Source organism: Cheilinus undulatus, linkage group 22 (assembly GCF_018320785.1).
Source record: "Cheilinus undulatus linkage group 22, ASM1832078v1, whole genome shotgun sequence".
Taxonomy (NCBI): domain Eukaryota; kingdom Metazoa; phylum Chordata; class Actinopteri; order Labriformes; family Labridae; genus Cheilinus; species Cheilinus undulatus.
The window spans coordinates 12,470,243-12,482,484 of NC_054886.1; the positions used below are offsets into that span (position 1 = coordinate 12,470,243).

Sequence of the window (12,242 nt, forward strand, 5' to 3'; positions counted from 1 at the left end):
TGAGTGTTGAGTGGTCATCAGATTGACTCTGTGACTGTTGTGAGGTCTTCAGAGTGACTGTGTGGCTGTTGATAGGTCATCAGAGTGACTTTGTGACTGTTGAGTGGCCTTCAGGGTGACTCTGTGACTGTTGATTGGTCATCAAAGTGACTGTGACTGCTGAGTTGTTAACAGTATGACTGTGACTGTTGAGAGGTCATCAGAGTGACTCTGTTACTGTTGTGTGGTCATCAGAGTGACTATGTGACTCTGTGACTGTAAAGTGTTTCTCAGATTGCCTCGTGACCGTTGAGTGGTTATCAGAGTGACTCTGTGACTGTTGAGTGGTCATCAGAATAACTCTGTGACTGTTGAGTTGTTATCGGAGTGACACTGTGACTGTTGAGTGGTGATCAGAGAGACTCTGTGACTGCTGAGTGGTCATTAGAGGGACACTGTGACTTTTGAGTGGTCATCTGAGTGACTGTGGCTGTTGATCAGCGATCAGAGTGACTCTGTGACTGTTGAGTGGTCGTCAGAATGACTCTGTGACTGTTGAGCAGTCATCAGAGTGACTCTGTGACTGTTGAGTGGTCAACAGAGTGACTCTGTGACTGTTGAGTGGTTATCGGAGTGACTGTGACCGTTGAGTGGTCGTCAGATTGATTCTGTGACTCTTGAGTGGCTGCAGAGGGACTCTGTCATTGTTGAGTGGTCGTCAAAGTAACACTGTGACTGTTGAGTTGTCATCAGATTGACTCTGTGACTGCTAAGTGGTCGTCAGAGTGACTGTGGCTGTTGATCAGTCCTCAGAGTGCCTCTGTGAGTGTTGAGTGGTCATCAGATTGACTCTGTGACTGTTGTGAGGTCTTCAGAGTGACTGTGTGGCTGTTGAAAGGTCATCAGAGTGACTTTGTGACTGTTGAGTGGCCTTCAGGGTGACTCTGTGACTGTTGATTGGTCATCAAAGTGACTGTGACTGCTGAGTTGTTAACAGTATGACTGTGACTGTTGAGAGGTCATCAGAGTGACTCTGTTACTGTTGTGTGGTCATCAGAGTGACTATGTGACTCTGTGACTGTAAAGTGTTTCTCAGATTGCCTCGTGAGTGTTGAGTGGTTATCAGAGTGACTCTGTGACTGTTGAGTGGTCATCAGAATAACTCTATGACTGTTGAGTTGTTATCGGAGTGACACTGTGACTGTTGAGTGGTGATCAGAGAGACTCTGTGACTGCTGAGTGGTCATTAGAGGGACACTGTGACTTTTGAGTGGTCATCTGAGTGACTGTGGCTGTTGATCAGCGATCAGAGTGACTCTGTGACTGTTGAGTGGTCGTCAGATTGACTCCATGACTGTTGAGTGGTCGTCATAGTGACACTGTGACTGTTGAGTGGTCATCAGAATGACTCTGTGACTGTTGAGTGGTCGTCAGATTGACTCTGTGACTGTTGAGTGGTCATCAGAGTGACTCTGTGACTGTTGAGTGGTCGTCAGATTGACTCGATGACTGTTGAGTGGTCGTCATAGTGACACTGTGACTGTTGAGTGGTCATCAGAATGACTCTGTGACTGTTGAGCAGTCATCAGAGTGACTCTGTGACTGTTGAGTGGTCAACAGAGTGACTCTGTGACTGTTGAGTGGTTATCGGAGTGACTGTGACCGTTGAGTGGTCGTCAGATTGATTCTGTGACTCTTGAGTGGCTGCAGAGGGACTCTGTCATTGTTGAGTGGTCGTCAAAGTAACACTGTGACTGTTGAGTTGTCATCAGATTGACTCTGTGACTGCTAAGTGGTCGTCAGAGTGACTGTGGCTGTTGATCAGTCCTCAGAGTGCCTCTGTGAGTGTTGAGTGGTCATCAGATTGACTCTGTGACTGTTGTGAGGTCTTCAGAGTGACTGTGTGGCTGTTGATAGGTCATCAGAGTGACTTTGTGACTGTTGAGTGGCCTTCAGGGTGACTCTGTGACTGTTGATTGGTCATCAAAGTGACTGTGACTGCTGAGTTGTTAACAGTATGACTGTGACTGTTGAGAGGTCATCAGAGTGACTCTGTTACTGTTGTGTGGTCATCAGAGTGACTATGTGACTCTGTGACTGTAAAGTGTTTCTCAGATTGCCTCGTGACCGTTGAGTGGTTATCAGAGTGACTCTGTGACTGTTGAGTGGTCATCAGAATAACTCTGTGACTGTTGAGTTGTTATCGGAGTGACACTGTGACTGTTGAGTGGTGATCAGAGAGACTCTGTGACTGCTGAGTGGTCATTAGAGGGACACTGTGACTTTTGAGTGGTCATCTGAGTGACTGTGGCTGTTGATCAGCGATCAGAGTGACTCTGTGACTGTTGAGTGGTCGTCAGATTGACTCCATGACTGTTGAGTGGTCGTCATAGTGACACTGTGACTGTTGAGTGGTCATCAGAATGACTCTGTGACTGTTGAGTGGTCGTCAGATTGACTCTGTGACTGTTGAGTGGTCATCAGAGTGCCTCTGTCAATGTTGAGAGGTTGTCAGAGTGACTCTGTGACTGTGGCGTGGTTATAGGAGGGACCCTGTGACTGTTGAGTAGTCATCAGAATGACTGTGACTGCTAAATGGTCGTCAGAGTGACTCTGTGAGTGTTGAGTGGTCATCAGAGTGACTGTGACTTGAGTGGTTATTGGAGTGACTCTGTGACTGTTGATTTGTCATCAGAGTGACTGTGTCTAGTGAGGAGTCAGCAGAGTGCCTCTGTCACTGTTGAGTGGTTGTCAGAGTGCCTCTGTGACTGCTGAGTTGTCATCAGGGTGCCTCTGTGGCTGTTGATTGGTAATCAAAATGACTTAGTGACTGTTGAGTGGTTATCAGAGTGACTCTGTGACTGTTGAGTGGTCATCAGAATAACTCTATTACTGCTGAGTGGTTGTCGGAGATTCTGTGATTGTTGAGTAGTTATCAGGATGACTCTGTGACTGTTGAGTGGTCGTCAGATTGACTCTGTGACTGTTGAGTGGTTATCAGGATGACTCTGTCACTGTTGAGAGGTCATCAGAGTGACTGTGTCTGCTGAGTGGTCGTCAGAGTGTCTCTGTGACTGTTGAGTGGCTATCAGTGACTCTGTGACTGTTGAGTGGTCGTCAGATTGATTCTGTGACTCTTGAGTGGTTGTCGGAGTGACCCTCTGAGTGTTGAGTGGTTACTGGAGTGACTGTGACTTTTCCAGGTGATTGTGAACTATGCATTTGATGGATGTATGAAACAATGTATCTGACTTGTCAGGTTATAAATATACTGTGTTGTTCTTTTGAGTGTATATTCCTGATAATGGATTGTTTTTTGTGTAGCCTACTATGAACAACATTTTTACATTGGGACAATATCACTAAATGCATCTGAGCCATATAATCTTGAAGACAATTTAGAGCAACAATAAAACACATCAATTCAGTACTTTTAACCTATCGAGAAAGGCTATGATTGTGCGACCATGCTAAGGATAGGAGATCGTTCACAACCAATCAAGGCAATTGGCAGCCTCGTCGTGAGGCTGAACTGGGGGCCCTGACTTCACAGCCAGCCTCCGTCACTACTGCGTCAGCACTGATGAGCTCAGCGTTCCCGGCAGGGAGGGGTGAAGTTAGTGAACAGAGGATGGGAAAGGGAGGGCGAGAAAACAAGGGGAGAAAGAGAGAGAGAGAAGAAACGGGGTGTTGCCGCCTCTGAGACACAACCACGCATCACTGAAACAGCAGCAGGGCGAGGACAGATCATCCCTCCATCTTTCTCGCTGGGAAAACAAGATAGCATTTTCAATAATTGAAGCCGTACACAGCTTCCTACATTATTGAACAAAATCAGAGCCAAGATATTACAGGAAAATACTGCACCAGGCGAGCGTCTTCTTCGTAGCAAAGGGAGCACGGTGTTAAATCAGACGGACATTTTCAGCACCTTGGACAGCGACAATGGCTCCGATGGTGGTAAAGGGAGACCAGATCGGTGAGTACACACCCAGTTTTATTATTCTGAACAGACAGATGTGAGGTTGTTCATGTTGACCTCATGCCTGTATAACTCAAATTAGCAGGCTACGTTTTTGTCGCGTGAAGAATTTGTGTTATTATATCCCGGTTAATATTGTTTGGGCCTATTAACATTTTGACTCCATTTTTTTTGTTGAGAATCATGCTGATCCAGGTAGGCCTATGTTAACAGGCCCATTTGATCAAAAATACGTAACTATAAAATAAAAGTGGCCCAACCCCTGGACTTGAAAAAACTCCTTTTGGAGTGTCCTCGTGCCTCCATTTTGCTGCAAGCTCATGGTGACAGCTTTTCATCGGGAAAACTGCTAAAGGTGACGTATTCTATTACGCCACATTAACACACTGTACATTTCCCATAATAACAGCAGAAAGCAGTCGCCCCCCACCCCCACCCCTTCCGCTCAGATTAGCGACTCCTCAGTACCCTCCCATCGCCTCATCCATTTGTTGTTGTTGTATTTAAAAGCAGCATGTAAGGCTAAAATATTAATGACAAGATGAGAAAACGCCACTGTGATTTTAGATTGTCTTTCTGCTCGCCCTTTTACTGTAAAGCCTGAATGAGGGTTGGATTAGTCATGGGCAACATTTTATATTCTTGCTGTGACATCAGTCTAAAATGTAGGACCAGTACTCATTGTATTTTCAAAAGTAGACATCATAAACACAATCCGACCTTCCAAATGTTATTCCCCATTCATTCTCTCTGTCTTTGTATGGGTGTTAACCAGAGTGTTTTTCCACTGATCAGCCCTCTGAATGCTGCAGGAAGAAGCATGATTGCTGTTGAGTCACAGTGCAACACCACACAACAAAATACCATAGCCTTCAATGGCAATATGCGTCCATAGCAACGGAAACAAAATCGTTATAGAAATATTTCTTGAACAACCACTGCCAAAAGAAAATAATTTGATGCATTTTCTGTTTGAAATGTAAAGACAGTGCCATAGGTATGCCACTAGGGCTGGGAAAATTTTCCTGTTTTCAGCATTCTGTCAAGTCTGCAGCCAATATCACACATAAAAATGATTAGCTTTCACAGCAACAATGAACTATATTGTCTTTCCTTGGTTATTTTACTAATGCCCTCTTCCTCCTCTCACTCTTCCATTCTCTACAGTGGCAGTGCCAGTAGGTGTTGCTTTGATGAGTATCTTTGGCCTTGTCTTCACTATGTCAGCTTTCGCATGGATATGTTGCCAGCGCAAAAACACTAAATCTCAGAAGACACCCCCTTATAAGTTTGTGCACATGCTCAAAGGGGTCGATATCTACCCCGAGAGCCTCAATGGCAAGAAGAAATTTGCCGCACCTGCCGCCACAACAACCAATGAAGGCAACAAAACTGATGTAAATGGAAATTGCCATACTGCATCGACAATGAGCCCATCTGGTAAACTGGTGTCAAGTCCAAAAGATTCCAGACAGGTTCTGCACCTGGATTTGGAGAAGCGGGACCTGAATGGCAACTTCACTACCAAGCCGTTCCATCATCACCACCAGAAGGTGCGAAGCTCCCCAGACTTGGAGCTGCCCTCTCCGCATGCAGGGTTCACCCAACCTGGGATGATTGACCGCCATGACCTTCCTTCTCCATCCAGCACCCTCTCAAGCCAGGCTCCCACACCTGCCGTTGACAAGCCTCATGGAGAGGAGAAAGAAGGTGGGCTGGGAACTCTCCATTTCTCCCTGGAATACCAGCCAGAGAGGAAGGCATTTGTTGTCCATATTAAGGTATTGTATGTTATGCCTGTTGTTGACCTATGTTTATGAAATCATTGCAGTTTTCTTTTGATAGAAACTTGTGAAAACATGTCTTGAAATGTGACATTTTGATCCAGGAAGCACATGGCCTTACCCCAACTGATGAGCAGTCCCTGACCTCTGACCCCTACATCAAACTTACACTGCTGCCAGAGAAAAAGCACCGGGTGAAGACCAGAGTTCTGAGAAAAACCCTTGACCCTGCCTTTGATGAGACCTTCAGCTTTTATGGAATCCCTCTTGCCAGAGTGTCAGAGTTGGCCCTTCACTTCATGGTGCTGAGCTTTGATAGGTTCTCCCGTGATGAGGTCATCGGAGAGACACTTGTCCCCTTGTCTGGGATTGATTTATCAGAGGGGCGGGTCCTGATGAGCCGTGAGATTATCAAGAGGAATGTCAAGGTAAGATCTAGATTATCAGCTGCTGTTTCATTTCTGGCCTCGGCCCTTTGATGCATGTCTGTGCCTCCTTGTTTTTCCTGTTTCTCTTCCGCTTCCATCTAAATAAAAAGCTAAGGGCCCAAAATAAGCATTGCAAAAAAGTTCTGATAATGACTCATCAGTGCCTCTGCAATAATGCTTCTCACTGAATGACTCGTCTAAAATATTTCAGCAGGAAACTCTATGAAAATAAACCTAAGAGACTCCTGTTTAATCATCTACTTGTTGAAAGATAAAAAATGAGCAGTCTTTTAACATAAATGTGAATGCATTGCATAATCTGCATTTTGAATTTAAGTTTCAAATTTGGTTTTGAAAGTTATACTTTGCAAATGCACAGCTGCATGGGCATAGCATGGGCGGGGAAAGGGTACTGATTACCTGGGCCCACAGTAGGGAGGGGACCTTGGGAAGTCTGCAATGAAAAGTGTGTTTTTATTTATTTTTCTTAGTAGTTAGTGTCATTATTGAATCAAATCAACTGAATTGATTGGGTAACAGACTGAAATTTGTATCAGATAGAGTGAAATTAAATACTGGAGGGCCCCTTAAAAATGTCCAAATGGTACAGTCCAGCGCTGCCAAATAATCCAAGTAAATTTAATTTCATTGTAGTAAAAATATTGCTCATATATTGGGAAATTATGGTTCAGAAATACATTTAAATGCATAGATATTTGCAAAAATGATGCAACTTTAGTTGCTTGGCTCGTCAGCTAAGGGGGACCCTGTGTAATATTCTTTCACTGGGCCAAAAATCCCTAGCTACACCCCTTTATGGATCTGAAAATGAATTATAAGGACTGTTAGTGCATCTGTCTGCTTAGAGACTTTGTGTTACAATTTCTTCTGCAACTTTTGCTTTATAATTTTGGTTGATCCTGAATCACTGATGTCTGAAAACCCTTTAAATATTTACTCTGTGTGCTCCCATTGGGGATGCATAATATTGGATTTTTCACCAATATCCATGCCAATATCAATACCGATATTAAAATATGTGTTTTGGACCTGAAAATTCTGTCCTTTGAACACATTTAAATGTATAAGGGTGAACAAAGAAACAAACTTGAGAACTTAAAACAAAAGATAGAGAATGAACAAAGAAAAAGAACTCAACTGGCATCCATCTGTTGGTCCAGCCTCAAACTCAACAAAATTAGTAGAACAAAGGGCAAAAATCTACTGTAGATATATGCTGATATATATCAAAACTATCAGTTTTAAATATGGGCAGGAATTTTGATATCTGCCAATGCTGATGTCAGGCCAATAATATTCTGCATTCTTAGTTCCCATATCTATATCTATATCTGTATCTATATCTATAGTTACATCTATATATCTCTCTCTATATATATCATGAAAATTATTGTCAAACACCTGCTTCGTAGGAGAAAAATTGGGATTGAATGACTTCAAAACAGGTATTGGTAATTTTAATGAAAGTGAATGGAAAGTTAGAGTGTAGTGAATCTTCTGATTTATAAGCAGCACTGGCTGTTCCTGGCAGCTGTAAAGAACAGAAATTGGCTGTTGCTCTTTTTTTCCTTTGAGAATAGTGACCAATCTTTACATTCTGTGATGAATTAGGGAGAGTTTATAGTTTAATATTAAAGCAGTGAGCTCAGACTTGACGTTGGATCTGATCACATCGTACACCAACGCTCAGATTGACAAATGGCAGTCTGTGCATGGAAATGACCGTACACCCAAATTTCTGGTGCACCCAAGTCTGATAAATGATCAAAATCCTTTTACCATTGGGGTCTCAAGAAAGACACTTCATCTCAAGTGGAAGTACCTGTAGGCCCATGACTTATACCCCTGAGACAAAAGGATTTGATGTTTTCATGTTTCAAAAATCCATCTCATTCACTGTATTTGATTTATATTAGCTGTACTCAAGTTAGTAGAAATAGAGCAATACTTTTATTAAAAGAATGCAAACCATCTTTCAAAGTTGAAAAGCAACAAGGCTCTATCAAGTGCAAAAGACTAGAGAAAAATGTTTATTCACATGTATGATTATGCACTTTAGAACATGCAGAGTTTTTGGCTGGACTCTCCATGATAGTGTTATGAAGAATCCAGCCTTTAACAACAAAGAGTGGCTGCTCGTCTTTCTGCTGCCTGGGTTTGAGTACGTGTAATTAGTATGAATGCATGTGTGTGCCCTCAGCAGTTCAAAAAAACCTTCTTCTTCTTGTATGATAAACCAAAAATCTTTCACTGCACACACATTTGCTTTTTTAATGAGGGTCAAGAGTAAAAGTTGTCTGTGCCTGTATGCTAGATCTTATCGCCATGGCAACCACGAGCTGAGACATGATATCTAGTAAGACTTGATCACAGCACCCAAGGCTTCAAACTGGTTGTGGTTAGACACAAACGTATGTGACAGAAACTTCTGAACAGTGGTTGAATCAAATCACTGATGTGTAGAAGACTGGGAAGTACTCAATAAATATATCTGTACTAGTCAAGAGAATGATCTTCAACTCGCTGACAGCCATTTAATCGAGGAGCATCAGGTTTCAGTGTAACACTGTTAATTGTAATGAATAACTTATACACTATTACAGATATTCAAAACCACTTTTAAGTGCTACTGAATATTTGCTCAGAGCCTAAGCAGGGTAGGGCCTGGTTAGTTACTGGATGGAAGGCGGCATTGGGAATACTAGATCCTGTCCTGTGCTTTTGGACCGGAAAAACAAGAGGTTCCCTTAAATAGTGATTTCCTTTATCTGAACTCCGGACTTTCCAATAAATTGGAACATCCACCTGTCTCCCTTCACAGCTGCCATCTTGATTTGTGCTACATTTAAAAAAGAATTTTTTTACTCCTGACCCACCCTAAACCATCCATTTATTCTCTGTCTTCACAGAAGTCAACTGGCCGTGGGGAGTTACTGCTGTCCTTGTGTTACCAGTCCACCTCAAACACTCTGACTGTGGTTGTCCTAAAAGCTCGCCATCTGCCCAAGACTGAAAACAATGGACCTACAGGTACATGATCTAGCTAAGTCTCTCAAGATGCAATCAATAGAATCCATACTTCACAACAAAACAAATGCATACATAAAAACTCTCTTGCTAGCACCATACACACATTATGCTTTAACCTGCCACAAAGCTGAAACTGCTCTGGAAGCTATGACAGTTGCCGTAATGACACTACCACTGCACAAGAGTAATCTGATTAATACATTAGAAAGAGAACTAAAGTGCCAATCACCAATGCAAACATGCTCAAGTGCCACTCTGCTATCACTACAGCTATGGATATTTAATTTTTACTTACCTTGATTCATCCTGTACCTTAATGCCATTTCTGTCATTCTTCATTTTAAGATCCATATGTCAAGGTCAACATGTACCATGGGAAGAAACGTGTGTGCAAGAAGAAGACCCACGTGAAGAAGTGTTCGCCCAACCCAGTCTTTAACGAGCTGTTTGTGTTTGATCTGCCCTCGGACGAGGGCCTGATGGACACCAGTGTGGAGCTGCTGCTGATGGACTCAGACGCAGGCCACTCGCGCTCTCCCAACAGCACACTCGGGCGCCTGGTGCTGGGCACATCGGTGGTGGGCACCCCTGGTGAGCACTGGAGGGAAATCTGCGACCATCCGCGCCGCCAGATTGCCAAGTGGCACGCCTTGTCAGAAGATTAGAACCCTGTGGTGTCTTTCGATTTCTTTATTGATAACTTGTGTGGTCAAACCGTGAGAGGGGTGATGTGAGAATGTGCAAGATTTAATGTAAAGTTTATCAGTACCTAATGGACTTCAAGTGAGGGCTTACAGCAAACAGAAGGAGGGGGCTTTGATGTTGTGCGTGTAAGGTGTACTATGTGTATGTGTGTGTTTGCTCTGGGGAGGGTAAAAATCATTTCATTATTCAAACTCTTTCAATCACTTATCTTTGAAGTTCTACAGGTAAAGTGGGGACTGTGAAGCATGAAAAAGGAAACACAATGATCACAAAATGATATCTATAAACGATCCCAAAGACTGTCACTGAAAATCATTTGTGTAATCTTAATAGAAATAACCAATTATCTCTTTAATCACAATGCAGAATGTCTTTAAATTCCTCTGTTGATTTCTTCATCTATTTCTTCAGCTCTTCCTTCTATGAATAGCAACGTAGTTCATTGTATGAACCACATCTGTTAATGCTGTATAAAATTTGTATTATTAAAATTTATTAATAGCAAAAATGTTGTCTTCACAAAAAGCTATAATGTTTTTTATTGTTAAGAGTTTATTTGTAAAAATGTTTTGAAGTTATAAGTGGTATTTCATAAATCATTGCATAAGTACACAGAGCCTAAAATTGGTGGTTTAAGAAAATTCAGGCAGAATATATGGAGGACAGTGAACAAGTTGTTTTGCATTTGTGTGTGTGTAGGTGTGTGTGTGTTTATATGACATATGGAACAACAAAAGGGACAAGGCATGCACTATGCTGTCTTGTTTTGTCGCGCCATAGTGTGCATGGGTGCGTGCGCGCACGTGTGTGTGGTTTTCAGTATTGATTTTTGTGCAGACAGAATTAAGAGTATGGATGCATGTGTGTGCGTTAGCTCTGAAGCAATGTGAGCCCCATAATGTTTACTGTAGGTGTGACATTCCCCTTACTGTGAGCACAACGACAGCTGAAGTTTAAATGTATGTACCTTACTATAAAATATGGCAAATTCTAAGAAAAACGTGAGTTTGAATTTTTGTTTCATAAGAATCTGAAATAACATGCTTTTGTGTTTAATCTTTATTACATTATTTCTGGAACTACTGGAGGCAATTTGAGGCTAATTAAAATTTGAGTAGATGCAAATGAGGCCTTTCTAATTCGATTCCATAACTCCATGTCTACACGGTATCACTTCTTAAAATTTTAAATATGGCAAATATTCTGTGCATGGATCTCTGTGTATTTTTACTTTTAGTACCCTTGGGGTGATGTCATCAGGCCACACATGATGTAATAGTCATTACTGAAACTCTCCAAGGTTCAAGATCAAGATCCAAGGGTCAGATTATAGAGGAAATCTATCATTTTGAATAATTAAATCTACAATTTGAAATAATGTTCCTGCAATGTCAATGCCACAAAAAAGAAGTATTAGATAAAACCAGGCCCAGTGTGGTTAATCTAGTTTTAGGGCCATATGGGTCAACAGGGTAGAAGCATCAGTACGCCTAACCTGCCCGTACCCTCTGTCATTTATTTTCTAGTCAGATATTTTTATATTTTCCTCTATAGCCAAGTACTGTGCAGAAATTTCCACATTGCCCTCAATTGACCCCAGATGTTTAGGTTTTGTTCATGCACTGCTAATGGCAGTTTCTCAAGCTGATCCATCCATCCAGCCATCCATTTTCCTTCACTTATCCAGGGTCAGGCCCCGTGCTACCCTCACTCGTGAACCCAAGACCCCAAGATACTTGAACTCCCTCACTTGGAGCAAAGACTCACCCCCCACCTGGATGGAGCAATCCACCTCCATAGAGGACCATGGCTATGGAGGTGCTTATTCTTGTGGCAGCCGCTTCATACTCAGCCACAAAACATCTCAGTGTCTGCTGGAGGTCCCCAGCTGAGGAAGCCAGCAGAACCACAACATCTGCAAACAGCAGAGATTAAATTCTGAGCTCCCAAAACCAGAAACCCTCCTTCCCCCTGACTGTGCCTTGAGATCCTGTCCATGAAAATCATAAACAGAATTGGACACAAGGAGCCGGAGGCCAACACGCACAGGGAACGTGTCCGACTTTGTGCTAAGGATGCGGACACAACCCTCACTTTGGCTATACAGAGACCGCAGTGGCCCTGGGACCCCACAGTACCCCCACATGACCCCCAGAGGGACATGGTTGTAAGCCTTGTCCAAGTCCATAAAACAGACTAGATGAGCAAACTCCCATGCTCCCTTAAAGAGTACTGCAAGAGTAAAAAGCCGGTCCACTGCCCCACAACCAGGACGGAATCCAAATTGTTCCTCCTAAATCTGACATTTGAAAA

The 12,242-nt window shown here is 42.7% G+C and overlaps 1 protein-coding gene across 1 annotated transcript; it reads left to right on the plus strand.

Annotated features, from left to right (window-relative positions):
* The first annotated feature begins 3,679 nt into the window (after positions 1–3,679).
* syt4 (synaptotagmin IV) lies at positions 3,680–10,908 on the plus strand. Its single transcript, XM_041779816.1, has 5 exons — positions 3,680–3,958; positions 5,129–5,742; positions 5,850–6,173; positions 9,104–9,224; positions 9,570–10,908. The coding sequence occupies exons 1-5, from the start codon at positions 3,925–3,927 to the stop codon at positions 9,887–9,889; spliced, it is 1,413 nt and encodes a 470-aa protein (XP_041635750.1). The 5' UTR covers positions 3,680–3,924; the 3' UTR covers positions 9,890–10,908.
* Positions 10,909–12,242: the final 1,334 nt, after the last annotated feature.

Excerpts from the sequence above, each read along its gene's own strand:
- syt4 (XM_041779816.1), top strand. The coding sequence starts at position 3,925 with ATGGCTCCGATGGTGGTAAAGGGAGACCAGATCG. Across the intron at positions 3,959-5,128 it reads GGTAAAGGGAGACCAGATCG|TGGCAGTGCCAGTAGGTGTT; the intron begins GTGAGTACACAC and ends CATTCTCTACAG. Across the intron at positions 6,174-9,103 it reads TTATCAAGAGGAATGTCAAG|AAGTCAACTGGCCGTGGGGA; the intron begins GTAAGATCTAGA and ends CTGTCTTCACAG.